Raw genomic sequence first — 16,839 nt, 5'->3', positions numbered from 1 at the left:
TAATTGTGCTTAAACAGATGAAACTATTTTGAAATTGTTAGTACACGTAATCCCGGAAATACTGAGGATTACTGTAGAACAGTTTTGGATGTCAATTTTTGTTGGATGGCACAGGATTTACATGGATACTTTATCACAAGCGCTGGGTGATTCGTTTCCTTTGTCTAGAAGCCATTGTGAAATACCAAATAAATTGTAAGTAAAATATTGATTGACACTATTTTCTCAAGTCATATAAAGGGAGAAATAGATCTAAATCAAAGAAAGAAATATTACACTTGTGGTTGAAATAGTTTGAAAATGGAAGATATAATATCAATTGATAAGTTGGGAGAAAATAATTGGGCCTCATGGAAATTTAAATTGAAACATTAATTGAGAGGAAAAGGCCTATAGGGTTATGTGATTGAAACATAGGTATTGATAGAGACAGCCAATGATCAAACAAGGGCAGATTTCAACAGGAAAAGGGAAATAACATTTTCAACAATTGTTCTGAATATTCAAGGTGTATAACTCTATCTTGTCCCGTCATACACAACTCCTAAAGAAGCATGGAATGTACTGCGTGCTCACTTTGATAGGAACACACTAGCCAATAAACTATTCCTGAAAAAAATATTTTCGATGTGAGATGAAAGAAAGCATGACGGTCCAGGAACATTTGAAACAAATGAAGGAATTAACGGAACAGCTTGCTGCTGTTGGGGCGGAAATAGCAGAAGAAGATCAGATTGTTACCTTACTTGGTAGTCTGCCAGCTAGCTATGATACAATTGTAACAGTCCTGGAAATCAAAATTGATGATATCTCATTAGAATTTGTGCAACAGGCACTGATTAACGCTTTAAGTGTTACAAGTGTGGCAGAGAGGGACATATAAAACGCAATTGTCCAACACTGAAGGAAATGGTCCACATAGCTAAGAATGTGGATATTAATGTGGCGGAAGATTTAACTGATGGAAACAATGGTGTTGCCTTTGTAACAAACCAGGATAAAGGAATAGGAAATGGGGAATGGTTGGTCGATTCTGGTGCGTCTAGGCATATGATACACCAAAGGAACATATTATCAAATTATCACAAGTTTAGCACACCTTAGCAAGTTAGAATTGGTGATGGAAGAACTGTTGAAGCTCTTGGAGTTGGAAACTGTAAACTAGAAATGACATTTAAAGTCAGTAATTCAAAGCATGTCACAATGCAGAGTGTCCTTCATATACCAAAATTAGCTAGCAATCTATTTTCAGTAGGAGCTGCTACTGAAAAAGGAAATATTGTGCAGTTTGGAGTTAATCGCTGTTACATCCGACGTAAATCAGGACAATTCCATGGCATGGATACAAGAAAGAATGATGGTTTATACCAACTGGACTGTAAGACCAGTGTTATTGAGAATGTCTCAGTAGCCTCAAACAGCAGCATGAATGGCTTGGATACATGGCGTCAACGGTCTTGGGCATGTCAGTGTTTCACAGCTACAGAAGCTTGTCACGAGTGGAAATGTAAGTGGAATCAAATTCCAGAAGTCTGATGAAGCCAGCTTCTGTGAAGGATGCACTGAAGGTAAAATGCACAGGAAGTCATTTAAGTCAGTGGGAGAAATCAGATCAAAGGGAAGACTGCAACTGGTACACAGTTATAACTGTGGTTCTACGCAAGCTCCATCTATTGGAGATAGCAAGTACTTTGTTACATTTATTGATGATTACTCAAGATGCTGCAGAGTGTATTTCTTGAAACAGAAGTCAGAAGTCTTTGAGAAATTCAAGGAATTTGAGAAGTTGTACTCAAATGAATCTGGAGAACGCATAAAAACCTTGCGCACAGATAATGGCGGAGAATATACAACAACTGAGTTCCAACAATATTTGAAGTCAAGAGGCATTCATCATGAGATGTCAGTAGCATATTCTATAGAACAAAATGGTGTTGCTGAGAGAAGAAACAGAACTCTTGTGGAATCAGCAAGAAGCATGCTGTTACATGCTAAATTAGCAAGAATGTGGTGGGCGAAAGCTGTAGCTACTGGCGTATGTGGGTAACAGAGTATCCACATCGGCAATAAAAGATGGTAGTACGCCATATGAGAGATGGTATGGGAAGAAACCAGATGTAGGACACAAGAAAGTGTTCGGATGTCTTGCATATGCACATGTGCCAGATGCGTCAAGACAGAAATTAGACATGAAGTCTTTGAAGGTACGATTCATTGGATATGATAACTGCACCAAGGGATATCGACTGTATGATGAAAAATCCAGGAAGATTTTCATACGGCGAGATGTTATCTTTAATGAAACAGAATTTGGTCAAGAGCCTGTGACAAATGAGTATATCTCATCAAGTGAACAGATAGTGGACCAAGAAACAGAAGTTAAAGCTAAAGATAAAGCTGAACGACCAGCAAGAAACAGGAAAGTAAGAGGAATAGTTTTTTCGTTATTGAACATTAAGTTAGTTTTGGTGGTAATGAATTTTATAAGGGTTGCTAATTAGTTACTGGGGATGTGTATCAATGGGTTGAGGGTCTTGGATATAAAGTTCTAAGGCTATCTTGCAGGCTTCAGTTGTGGGGACTTCTGTGAAGAGGGAAATTACGTCAGAAGTGGCCATTAAGGCTTTATGATTTAGTTGATTAAGAATATATTTAAAGTTAAAAGAGTCTTTGAAAAAAGGAACCAGCTAATGTTACACATTTAGAAATTGCTCACGCTATATATTTACTGAGGTTGTAGTTAAATGATTCATAGGTCGACGTTGTTGGTCATAGAAAACAATTGGTTTGTGAGGTGGTGTGCATAAATTAGTCTTTCGAAGGTAAGAATAAAGGTTTTCAAAGATTGTGTTGGTGTTATCATTTGTAGTAGTATTTTGTTTGATTGGCTTCATGTCTTTTTTGTTGGATTTGTGTTAAGTAGTTTAAATTTATTTGTATCTGATAAAATGTTCTTCATTTTTTGAATGTATTCCTTTAAGCTCATTATAACTATAGAATTGCTTTTATCTCTTTTTAGAACTTTAATGCTTTTGTCTTGTTTTAAGTTGTTTATAGAATTAATATCTTTTGTGTGAAGTTGTTTTTTGGTTTTCTTTTCTGTGAAATTATGTTGATAGTTTTGTGTGAAAATTTTGTGCAAAAGTTGTTTATCATACTGCTTTCAGGCGTTTCGGAAAAATAGATGTTTTCAGTTCTATCTGTAAAGAAAGGTTGTTGGTTGTCGGTGGAATTGTTGTCGAAGTTGTCTTCTTTCAACACCAGCAAACGTATCTACCAATTTACTAACTTTGCGAACATGTCAGAAAATAAGCAACTTCGAGCGTTTCTACCAATTTATGCACATGTGCGCGCATCTCCAAAATTAACACATGCGCGTGCATGTAGCAATTTACCCACCTGCACACGCATGTATGAAAATAAGTAGCTGTGCGTGCATCTACAAAATTAACACCCACATAATAATGTGCAAAAATAAGTGCCTACGTGCACATCTAAGAAATTCAACACCTGTGAGCACACCTAAGAACCTACACTCGCAACAACAAAATCAACATCTGCATGCACAGCTACAAAATCAACAGGTGCACGCGCATATACGAATTTTCCCACCGGGGTACGCATGTACGAAAGTAAGCACCTGCGCGCGCATGTACTAAAATATGACCTGAGCATGCATGTACAAAAATACGCAACTACATGCATATAAGTAAATAAGCACCTTTGTGCACATTTACAAAAATAAGCACCTAGGCGTGCATGTACCATAATGAGCACCTATGCACTCCTGTACCAATTCACGCAACTACTCGCGCAAGTATGAAAATTATTAATTGCGCGTCCATGTACGAAGAAAATAAGCACATGCGCGCGCACCTACTTTTTACGAATCTGCGTGCGCTTTATAGAATAGACACATGTGCACTCATGTGCAAAAATAAGCACCTACGCACGCATCTAAGAAATTCAACACCTGCTAGTCCATCTACCAATTTACTAACTTCGTGCACATGTACGAAAATAAGCATCTATTGGCGAAAGTACAAAAATAAGAAACTGTGTGCGCATCTACAAATTCAACACCTGCTTGTGAAACTAGAAAATAAACCTGTGTGCGCGCAGGTGCGTAAATTAATACATAAACATGCAGGTGCTTATTTTCTTAATGCAATGTATATGCAATACACGCATCTATGAATGTATGCACCTGTGTACGCATTTACAAAAATAAGCACCTGCGTGAGAATGTACGGAAATAAGAACGTGCGCGAGAAACTACAAAATCAACATCTGTACACATAGGTGTTTATATTGTAGTTGCACACGCAGATGCTTATTTTCGTACATGCACGCATAGGTGCGAAAATTGGCAGATGCGTGGGCAGGAGCTTAGTTGTGTTCATGCCAGGGTATTTACCACTTTAAGCATCTGTATGTGCATGTACGAAAATAAGCACCTGCGTGCGCAACTACAAAATCAACACCTACATACAAAACCAAGCAACTGCAGGCAGTTGTACGATAATAAGCACCTGCGCACGCATCTAAGAAATTCAAAACCTGCGAGTGTATCTACCCATTTAATAACTTCGCCTTCATGTATGAAAATAAGCAATTATGCGCACATCTACAGAATCAACACCTTCTCGCAAAACTACAAAATGAACACGTGCGAGCGCATATACCAGTACACCTATCTGCATGTGCATGTACAAAATTAAGCGCCTAACAATTTATACTTCTGTGCACACATGTTCTAAAATAAGCACCTGTACACTCGTGTACCAATTTACGCAACTGCACGCGCATGTACGAAAATAGGCATTTGCACGAGCGTGTATGAAGATAAGCTCTGCACGCAAAGGTATCAATTTATGCACCTTCGAGGGAATTTACCATTTTATGCACCTGTGCACGCATGTACGAAAATAAGCGACTATGTGCACAACTAAAAAATCACCGTTTGCGTGTACCAATTTACGTATGTGAACGCGTATATACGAAAATAACCACCTTTGCAAACATCTGCCAATTTATGCATCTGCAAGGACATCTGCAAAAAATAAACACCTGCACGCACATGTACGAGTACAACCAGCCAATCTGCTCATCCTTACATACTAATACTAGCGAAAACATAGTAGAAAGGCTTAATTATGTACTCATAACTTCATACCCACAATTAATTCTGGACAGTTTCCCTAACAAAATTATGTTATGGACTTTTACTTTAAATACCTTTATAAACATCTTGTACTGATTGATTAGCTCCTCTGGCCTATGCATTTCAAAAACTGCATCTCTGCTGGCCCACATTATGATATTTCTTTCTCTGTCAGTTATATCCTCCACCTGTGTCCCTGTGTAACACATTCTGATTCTTTTCTTCCTATTTATCATGCAAATTATTCTATCCACAAAACATGTCAAAGATTCACCTATAACTTTCTTATCATCCTTTCCTCTAAGGGTCAGTTGAAAGATCACTTAGAAATTTACTACAACTAAAATTTATAGTTAAACTAAACAATAAAAGAAATTATTGAGTGAATGTTAAACACAACCTTACATGAAATCTCGCAATAACTTTAAAGAAACTGTTTTAAACAGTTTTTTATGTATTTTGCCTATCACATGAACACTCAATACTTCCCATTCTAAGCTTAGTTTTTAATATACTTCTTTTTGGAACAATCTTTAAAATACAATTTATAGCTCTTAGTTACTGTTCCCTAGTGCTCAACCTCTACTAAATTTCATACTCGAAAGCTGTTATGGATTGTTTTTATCTGAAGGCTGAAAACTACAAATTGTTAACTTTAAGAAAGTATACCACTCTTCTCATTAATCTCGTACCTTTTTTAATAATAAAATCACAAGTTTTTCATCACGTGTTTCAACATCATCACAATATTGCCCGCCGTCTGATACCATTATCTGGTCTATTGTTTTCTAATTATACCTATATCTAGCAATGAGGACAGCTACTTCTGAGATAACATTCGTCATTCCTAAGATTTGAAGAAACTCCTGTCATTTCCTGAGCCACCAATTTCCGTGATCTCAATCTTTAGGATTTTGTGCATAACATGGTTGTTAATCGGGAAAAAGACGACTAGAATCGTTGTTGGGCTTACCAACTTCATTAGTCAGTACATATTAAGAAATAATTAAAAGCTTAGAGTAATTTTAATGAAAGCTAAAACTATGAATCTATGTTATTTGCTGATATATGTAGACCATTGAACCAATTTACACACATGTACGATAACAAGCATGTGCGTGCGTATCTTAGAATTCAACGCTGACGAGCGCATATACCAATTTACTAACTTCGCGCAGATGTACGAAAATAAGCACCTACGAGAGCAACTACAAAATCACCACTTGCAAGCTCTACCAATTTACGCGCATATACGAAATTCAACACCTGCATGCACATCTACCAATTTACTAACTTCATGCACATGTAAGAAAATAAGCAACTACTCGGGCACCTGAAACTAAACACCTGCACGTGCATCTACCAATATATATGTACCAGTTTATATTACTGCATGCATCTATACAAAATAAATATCTGCATGCATATGTACCAGTTTACATACCTGCATAAATACCTCTGCATGCATGTACAAATTTACATAACTGCACATGCATCAGCCAATTTATGCAACTACACAAGCATGTGCGAAAATAAGAACACAGATGCCAGTTACCAGTTTATGCACCTGTGCGCATAAGTAACAAAACAAGCACCTGCCCACATATCTACTCGTTTACATACTTGCATGCACATGTACCAGTTACATACCTGCACATCCTGTGCAAAAGAAATATCAATGCGCACATGTACAAATTTGTGCAACTACGAGCACATGATCAAAATAAGCACTCGCAAATGCGTTTACCAATTTATGCACCTTCACGTGCATGAATAAAGATGAGCACATGTGTGCACATCTACCAGTGTACAGATCTGCATGTATGTGCTAAAATAATCATTTGAGCTTGTACGTACTAATTTACGCACCTGCGCAAAGTACCAAAATAAGCACATTCGAGAGCAGGTGAAAATCAACACCTCCATGTGCATGTACCTATTTACTTAACTGCGTGAGCAAATCCGAAAATAAGCACCCATAAAATCAACACCTGCGAGGTGCATGTATGAATTTACATACTGACGTGTGCCTGTGCAAAGTAGGAAACTGCATGCACATCGACCAATCTACGCAGGTAGTCGACCATGTAGAAAAAGCACCTGTGCCCGCATTTACGAATTTATGCATATGCATCTGCGTGTAGGAAATAAGTAAATGTGCGTGCAACTACCAATTTACATATCTCTAGCGCATGTGCTAAAATAAGCATTTGAACGTGCATGTACCAATTTAGGCATCTGTGTGCACATGTACGAAAATAAGACCTGCATAAGAAACTACAAAATCAAAACATGTATTAAAATGACCACCTCCTCGTGCATCTACCATTTTATGCACCTGAGAGAGTATCAAACAAAATCAGTACTTTCACGCTAGTGTACAAAAGTAAAAACATGCACTGCATGTACCAATTCATGTAGCTGTGCACGCAAATAAGAAAATAAGCACCTGAAAGAGCATCTACAAAATCAGCATCTGCAAGATTATGTACAAAATAAGAACCATTACATATATCTCAGAAATTCAAAATCTAACTTTCCGCATATGTTGAAAATAAACACCTGTACATGCATTTATGAAATTTAACAGCTGTCAACAGATCCACCAATTTACTAACTTCACGAGCATGTTCAATAATAAGTACCTGCACACGTAACTACAAAATTTCATAAACTTGCACGTGTAAGTAACAAAATAAGTCATGCACACACATCTTTTGATTTATGCACCTGCATGGACATGTACCAATTTACACAACTGCACATGACTGTGCAAAACTAAATACCTGTGCTCACATGTATATATCTATATACGTGCATGATCCAGTTTAAATACAAATACCTACATGAACATGTACAAATTTATGCAACTGAGCATGCATCAAACAATTTACACAACTATACACACATCATCAAAAATAACAAACTGCACGCTTTACCACATTACGCACAAGCGCATGCATGTTCAAAATAAGCACATTCATGTGCACCTACCAGTTCACTCATCTGAACACTCTTGTACTAAAACACATGGGTACATGTGCAAAATAAATACGTGCACTCAAGTAGAAAGTAAACACATGCACGTGCATGTACTGACTGATTTACCTGTGCATGATGTACGAAAACAAGTACGTAAGAGTGCATATACAAATTTAGGCACCTACATGCTCATCTACAAGTTTACTCACATGTTCACTCAGGTGCGAAAATAACCACCTGCTTTCACGTGCAAAAATAAGTACGTGCACGTGCAAGTAAATAGTTAGCACATGCACGTTCATGTTCGTATTTATGCAATTCTACGCGTAAGTACGAAAATAAGTAGCAGCACGCGCATCTACCGAGTTAAACACCTGAGTGCGTATATACAAAATCACTACTTGCCTGCTTATGTGAAAATATAAGCACCTATACACGCATCTAAGAAATACAACACCAGCAACCTCTATTTCCAATTTACTAATTTCATGAGGTTTTATTAAAGATTTTGGGAAGAGTTGACTTCTGCTTTAATTATAAGTTACTTACCATTGGTTTGCTGAGGTTAATAGTGCTGCATTTATGATTCATAATGGTTTTATTATTCTTCATTGAATAACATTTAGGTTTTAACTTTTAACAAAATGGATATTTGTTTGTTTGTTTTCAGTTTTAGTGATAGTACAATTTACAGAGTGGAAGAAACACGTAGCTAATGAGAATTCAATCAAAGTTTAACAGTAATCGTGCATGTTCGACGCACCCAGTTGCCCTTGTTTTTTATGTTTTTATTTTGTGATTGTATTATTGTTTGTTTCTGTGAATATACATTTTTATCTTGGTTGTTCTTTAGATTTCATCTAGAGACCTAAGAGATGCTCAGTCACACTCTGTAACCAAGTATATCACATATATCTAGTCAGTAGGCCTGACTACTGAGTAGAATAAAACATTCTGCGGAAAAAGCCTTAGGGGTCATAAGAGTCACTGTCAAATTTCATTATTCGATTAGTCTATGAGTCGGCAGGGGTGTGGGTACGGTTTACTAGGTGCCTTCCCTCTAATCTACCTGGCCTGGAATCACCAGGTGATTAAGGCACTCGACTCGTAATCCAAGGGTCACAGGTTCGAATCCCCGTCACACCAAAACATGCTCGCCCTTTCAGCCGTGGACTCGTTATAACGTGACCGTCAATCTCTCTATGTTTTGTTAAAAGAGTAGTCCAAGAGTTCGCGGTTGGTGGTAATATTAGACTAGCTGCTCTCCCTCTGGTCTGGAACCTTCATCTAAACAAACGCTCAGTGAAGGTGTCCTACTCTTTGGGCAAAAGGCATCCGATCTTACAGAATAATGGTGATGACCTGTCACTGGACTTGATTTTTCATCTTCACGTTCATCATTTCTTGGGTGAGGCACGTTCAAATTGAGATTATTCTGTTGTTTTGATGTCTGATCGTCATTCTCTATATGTCCTTTTCTTGTATCCTGATCGTCAGGGCTTCACTAGAATAATCGTTTCTGTCCCTTTCTTGTGTTAATGACTTGTTTGAATGGGATTGTTTGAGAGTACCATTAACAGAATCAGGTTGCTTGGAATGTCGAATCTTTTTTGGAGTAGGTGTAAAAGGTGAGGATTCAGTAGATGGTCTACCAGGATTCAGTAGATGGTTTATCCAGGATTTTCGATGACTCTAGATAAAGATTTCAAAGTTCTCATAAGGTTAGATATTTATAATGTTCTATATACTTAAAAGTCATAAATGAATCTTAAAGGTTTTTGAATGTTCTAAATGTTCATTCAATTTTTTTCTCAATAGCCACCCTTTCTCTGCAAACAGTGAAAGAATGTGAAGATGCAACTGTTTCTTTTCTCTTTTATACTACGCATATGAGGTTAAACTAGGTAGTGGATGTTCTCTCCCCCTCAAACACAAATTGTGTTTTACTTCTGCCAATACTTAAAAAACAAAAAACGCCCCCAGCATTCTACATAATGACCCACCACATTCATGTCCTGGTACTGGGTATTTGTTTTGGGGCTACAATTTTTTCATTTATGTATTTATCTTATTAACAAAATGTACAATCAGACATTGTTCACAACAAAGCAATTGGTCCCATTGTAGTACAGTGAAACAATACATACAATCAGACATTTTTGATGCCACAGCAGTTATCCCCATTGCAGTGACACAATACATACAATCAGTCATTGTTGATAACAAAGCACTTGCTTCCATTTTAAGTACAGTAAAACGATACACACTATTAGACATTTTTGATGGCAAAGATGTTGTCCCCATTGTAGTTGAGTAAAACAAAACATACAATCAGATATTGTTCACAACAAAGAAATTATCCCCATTGCAGTACAGTGAAACAATACATACAATCAGTCATTGTTGATAACAAAGCACTTGCATCCATTTTAATACTAGAAAACAATATATACAATCAGACATTGTTCCCATTGTAAGTACAACAAAACAATACGTACAATCAGACATTGTTGACAGCAAAGCAACTGTAAGTAAAATAAAACAATACATACAATCAGACATTGTTGACAGCAAAGCATTTTCTTCCATTGCTTGCTTCAGTCTCCACTGGAGTTCTTCTTTCTCCATAGATAATCAATACTTTGTCTTAACCTCTTTCTCAAACTCCTCCTCTAGCTGTAGACTTTCACTTTTTAACTGTCTGCAAGTTGAAATATGAAAGTCAAACTCAGTCAGACCACAGTTACTATCTAACGATTTTCTTGAACAAAGCAAACCAGGTAAATTGAGATATGTAATACAGGACGAACACCAACTAAAGATGTGTTAGAAACTGGTAGATTGAGATATGTAGTGCACCATATCAACAGCTAAGGATCAGCTAAAAGCTGGTAGGTTGAGATATGTAGCCAAAGAAAAACAACAACTAAAGATTAGTTAGAACATGATAGATATAAATATGTAGTACAAATTTAACAAGAACTAAGGATCAGTTAGAATCTGGTAGACAGAGATATGTAGTAGAAGATAAACAACAACTAATGATCAGTAAGAACCTGGTAAATGTAGATAGGTAGTAGAAGATAAACAACAACTAAGGTTTAGTTAGAACATGGTAGATGTAAATATGTAGTACAAATTGAACAAGAACTAAGGATCAGTTAGAATGAGGTAGATAGAGATATGTAGTACAGAAAGAACAACAACTGATAATCAGTTAGAACCTGTTATATTGAAATATGTAGTGCATGATATAGAATAGCTAAGGATCAGATAGAACCTGGAAGATTGAAATATATAGAACAGAATAAACAACACTTAAGAATCAGTTAGAACCTGGTAGATGTAGATATGTAGTGCAGAATAAACAAGATCTAAGGATCAATTAGAATCTGGTAGATATAGATATGTACTAGAAGATACATAATAATTAAGGATCAGTTAGACCCTGGTAGATTGAGATATGTAACAGGATAAACAACAGCTAAAAATTAGTCAGAACCTGGTAAATTGAGATATGTAGTACAAGAAAAACAACAGCTAAGGAACAGTTAGAAGCTGGTAGATTGATATATGTCATACAGGATGAACAATAGCTAAGGATCAGTTAAAACATGGTAAATAGATATATGTAGCACAGGATGAACAACAGCTATGGATCAGTTTGAACCTGGTAAATTGAGATATGTAATATAGGACAAACACAAACTAAGAATCAGTTAGAACCTTGTAGATGTAGTTATCTCGTACAGAATGAACAACAACTAAGGCTGAGTTAGATACTAATAAATGTATATATGTTTTAAAATTAACAAGAACAAAGGATCAGTTAGAACCTGGTAGATTGAGATATGTATTACAAGAAAAACAACAACTAAGGATCAGTTAGAAAATGATAGATGTAAATATGTAGTACAGGATGAACAACAACTAAAGATCTGTTAGAAACTGGTAGATTGGGATATGTAGTGCAGGATAAACAAAAACTAAGAATCAATTAGAACCTGGTACATGTAGACATGTAGTAGAAAATTAACAACAACTAAGGATCAGTTAGAACCTGGTAGATTGAAATATGAAGTACAGGATAAACAACAGCTAAGGATCAGTTAGAACCTGCTAGATTGAGATATGTAGTAAAAGATAAACAACAACTAAGGATCAGTTAGAACCAGGTAGATTGAGGTATTTAATACAGGATGAACAACACCTAAGGATCAGTTAAAACTGGTAGATTGAGATATGTAGTACATGATAAACAACAACTAAAAATCAGTTAGAACCTGGTAGATTGGAATATGTAGTACAGGATAAACAGCAACTAAAAATCAGTTAGAACCTGATAGATTGAGATATGTCGAACAGGATGAACACCACCTAAGAAACAGTTAGAACCTAGTAGATTGTTATATGTAGTTCAGGATAAACAACAGCTAAAAATCAGTTAGAACCTGTTAGATTGGGATATGTAGTACAGGATAAACAACAACTAGGGATCAGATAGAACCTGGTAGATTGTTATATGTAGTGCAGGACAAACAACAGCAAAAAATCAGTTAGAATCTGGTAGATGTAGACATGTAGTAGAAGATTGAAAACAACTAATGATGATTTAAAACCTGGTAGATGTAGACATGTAGCACAGAATGAACAAAAACTAATAACCTGGTAGAAAGAAATATGAAGTACAGGATAAACAACAGGTAAGGATCAGATAGAAGCTGATAGATTGAGATATGTAGTATAGAATGTATAAACACTAAGGATCAGTCAGAAACTGCTAGATTGAGGTATGTAGTACAAATAAACAACAACAACTAACGATCAGTTAGAACCTGGTAGATAGAGATATGTAGTAAAGGATAAACAACAGCTAAGGATGAGTTAGAACCTGGGAGATTGAAATATATCATACAGGATGAACAACAACTAAGGATCAGTTAGAACCTGGTAAATTGAGATATGTAATACAGGACGAACACAAACAAAGGATGAGTAAGAACCTGGTGAATTGAGATTTTTAGTACACGATAAACAACAGCTAAAGATCAGTTAGAACCTGGTAGAAATAGACATGTAGTAGAAGATAAACAACAACTATGGATCGGTTAGAAGCTGGTAGATTGAGATATGTAGTAAAATATAAACGACAATTAAGGATCAGTTAGAACCAGAGTAGATTGAGATATTTAATACAGGATGAACAACACCTAAGGATCAGTTAAAACTGGTAGAGGTAGATATCTAGTACAAAATGAACAACAACAAAGGCTCAGTTAGAACCTAATAAATATGGATATGTAGTAGATAATGAAGAAAAACAATAAGGATCAGTTAGAACATGGTAGATGTAAACATGTAGTACAGGATGAACAAAAGCACAGGATCAGTTAGAAGCTTGTCGTTTGAGATATATCATACAGGACGAACACCAACTAAAGATCAATTAGAAACTGGTAAATTGAGATATGCAGTAGAAGATTAACAACAACTAGCGATCAGTTAGAACCTGGCTGATTGAGATATGTAGTATAGGATAAACAACAGCTAAAAATTAGTTAGAACCTGGGAAATTGAGATATGTTGTAGAAGAGAAACAACAACTAAGGATCAGTAATTAACTGGTAGATTGAAATATAAAATACAGGATAAATAACAGCTAAAGATCAGTTAGAACCTGGTAGATGTAGACATGTAGTAGAAGTTAAACAACAACTAAGGATTAGTTAGAACCTGGTAGATTGAGATGTGTAGTACAGAATAAATAACAGCTAAAAATACGTCAGAACCTGATAGATTGGGAAATGTAGTAGGAGATAAACAACAATTAAGTATCAGTTAGAACATGGTAGATTGAGTTATGTAGTACAAGATAAAGAATAACCAAGGATCAGTTAGTACCTAATAGATTGAAATATGAAGTACAGGATAAAACAACAGCTAAGGATCAGTTAGAACCTGGTAGATGTATATATGAAGTACAGAATGAACAAGAACTGATGATCAGTTTGAACCTGGTAGAAAAGATATCTAGTTAAAGATAAACAACAACTAAGGATCAGTTACAACCAGGTAGATTGATATATTCAATACTGGATGAACAATACCTAAAAATCAGTTAGAACCTGGTAGATTGAAATATGTACCATAAAATGAACAACAGCTAAGAATCAATTAGAACATGTTAGAAAGAAATACGTAATATAGGATGAACAACAACTATGGATCAGTTAGAACCTGGTAGATTGAGATATGTAGCACAGGATGAACAACAGCTAAGGATCAGTTAAAACCTGGTATATTGAGGAATGTAGCACAGGATGAACAACAGCTAAGGATCAGTTAGAACCTTGTAGATGTAGATATTTGGTCCAGAATGAACAAAAACAAAGGATCAGTTAGAACCTCGTAGATAGTGATATGTAGTAAAAATAAACAACAACTAAGGATCAGTTAGAAACAGGTAGATTGAGATAGTGAATACTGGATGAAGAACACCTAAGGATCAGTTACAACCTGGTAAATTGAGATATGTAGCACATGATGAACAACACCTAAATGTCAGTTAGAACCTGGTAAATTCATATATGTAATACAGGACGAATACCAACTAAAGATCAGTTAGAAACTGGTAGATTGAGATATATAGGGCATGATAAACAACAGCTAAGGATCAGTTAGAAGCTGGTAAATTGAGATAAGTAGTACAGGATAAACAACAGCTAAGAATCAGTCAAAACCTGGTAGATTGTTATATGTAGTAGAAGATAAACAACAACTAATGATCAGTTAGAACCTGATAGATTGAGATATGTAGTAGAAGATAAACAACAACTAAGGATCAGTTAACACCTGGTAAATTGAGATATTTAATACATGATGAACAACACCTAAGGGTCAATGAGAACCTGGCAGATTGAGATATAAAATACCGTATAAAAATCATCTGAAGATTAGTTAGAACCTGAAATATTTAGATATATAGCACAGGATGAATCAATATTAAGATTGAGTTAGATCCTCAAAGATTGAGGTGTCACGTAGAGAATGAACAGCAACTATTCCAGCGTACATTGTTTTCGTTGTCATTATTACGTGTGACGGTAACCAGAAAACATTACTATGATGTTAAAACTATTTAAACAAGATTATACATGAAGTACAGCATGTACAATATATAAGGATCAGTTAGAACCTGGTTGTTTGAGATATGGAGTACGAAATAAACAACAGTTAAGGATCAGTTATAACCTGTTATATGAAGATATGTAATACAGGTTCAACACCAACTAAAGATTAGTTAAAACTTAGTAGATTGAGATAGGTAGTGCATGATAAACAACAGCTAGGAAGCACTTAGAACCTGGTAGATTGAGATATGTATTACAGAATGAACAACAACTAAGGATCAGTTAGAACCTGGTAGGCTGATATATGTAGTACACTATAAACAACATCTAAGCATCAATTAGAAACTGGTAAATTGAGATACGTAGTACAGAATGAACTACAACAAAGGATCAGTTAGATCCTGGTATATTGAGATATCTAGTGCATGATAAACAATAGCTAAGAATCAGTTACAACCTGATAGATTGTGATATAACGTACAGAATGAAGAACTAATCTAGCGTACATTATTTTAGTTGAGAAAAAACATTACTAAGATGATAAAACTATTGAAACCAAATTATTCAAGAAGTACAACATGAACAATAACCAACGATCAGTTAGAACCTTGTAGATTGAGATATGAAGTACAGGATAAACAACAAATAAGGATCAGTTGGAACCTGGCAGATGTAGATATGTAGTACAGAATGAACAACAACTAAGAATCAGTTAGAACCTGGTAGATTGATATATGTAGTACAGGATAAACAACAACTAAGGATCAGTTAGAACCTGGTAGATAGAGATATATAGCGCATGATAAACAACAAGTTAGGATGAGTTAGGACCTGGTAGTTTGGGATATGTAGTACAGGATAAACAACAACTAAGAATCAGTTAGAACCTGGTAGATTGAGATATGTAAAACAGGACGAACATCAACTAAAGATCAGTTAGAAACTGGTAGATTGAGATATGTAGTGCATAATAAACAACAGCTAAGGATCAGATAGAAGCTGGTTGATTGAGATATGTAGTAGAAGATAAACAACAACTAAGGATCAGTTAGAACATGGTAGATTGAGATATGTAGTACAGGATAAAAAACAGCTAAAATCAGTCAGAACCTGGTAGATTGAGATATGTAGTAGAAGAAAAACAACAACAAAGGATCAGTAAGAACCTGGTAGATTGAAATATGAAGTACAGCATAAACAACAGCTAAGAATCAGCTATAAGCTGCTAGATTGTTATAAAATACAGGATAAAAACCAAATAAAGCTCAGTAGAACCTGGTATATTTAGATATGTATCACAGGATGAACAACAGCTAAGACTGATTTCGAACCTCAAAAATTAAGGTATGACGTAGTGAATGAACAACAACTAATCCAACGCACATTATTTGCGTTGCCATTATTACCTGTTACGGTAACCAGAAAACATTAGTATGATGTTAAAACTATTTAAATCAGATTATACGTGATGTACAGCATGTACAATAACTAAGGATCAGTTAGAACCAGGTACATTGAGATATGAAGTACAAAATAAACAACAGCTAAGAATCAATTAGAACC

General features: G+C 35.6%; 1 protein-coding gene across 1 annotated transcript; it reads left to right on the top strand.

Annotated features, from left to right (window-relative positions):
- Positions 1 to 673: 673 nt before the first annotated feature.
- Positions 674 to 3,046, top strand: LOC143245472 (uncharacterized). Its single transcript, XM_076491833.1, has 3 exons — positions 674 to 860; positions 2,074 to 2,204; positions 3,020 to 3,046. Exons 1-3 carry the CDS (start codon positions 674 to 676, stop codon positions 3,044 to 3,046), a joined length of 345 nt encoding a protein of 114 aa, XP_076347948.1.
- Positions 3,047 to 16,839: the final 13,793 nt, after the last annotated feature.

This window comes from Tachypleus tridentatus, chromosome 2, assembly GCF_004210375.1.
Source record: "Tachypleus tridentatus isolate NWPU-2018 chromosome 2, ASM421037v1, whole genome shotgun sequence".
NCBI classification, from domain to species: Eukaryota; Metazoa; Arthropoda; class Merostomata; order Xiphosura; family Limulidae; genus Tachypleus; species Tachypleus tridentatus.
Note: the sequence above shows the minus strand (reverse complement) of the source record. Positions and strands in the feature narration are given on the sequence as shown.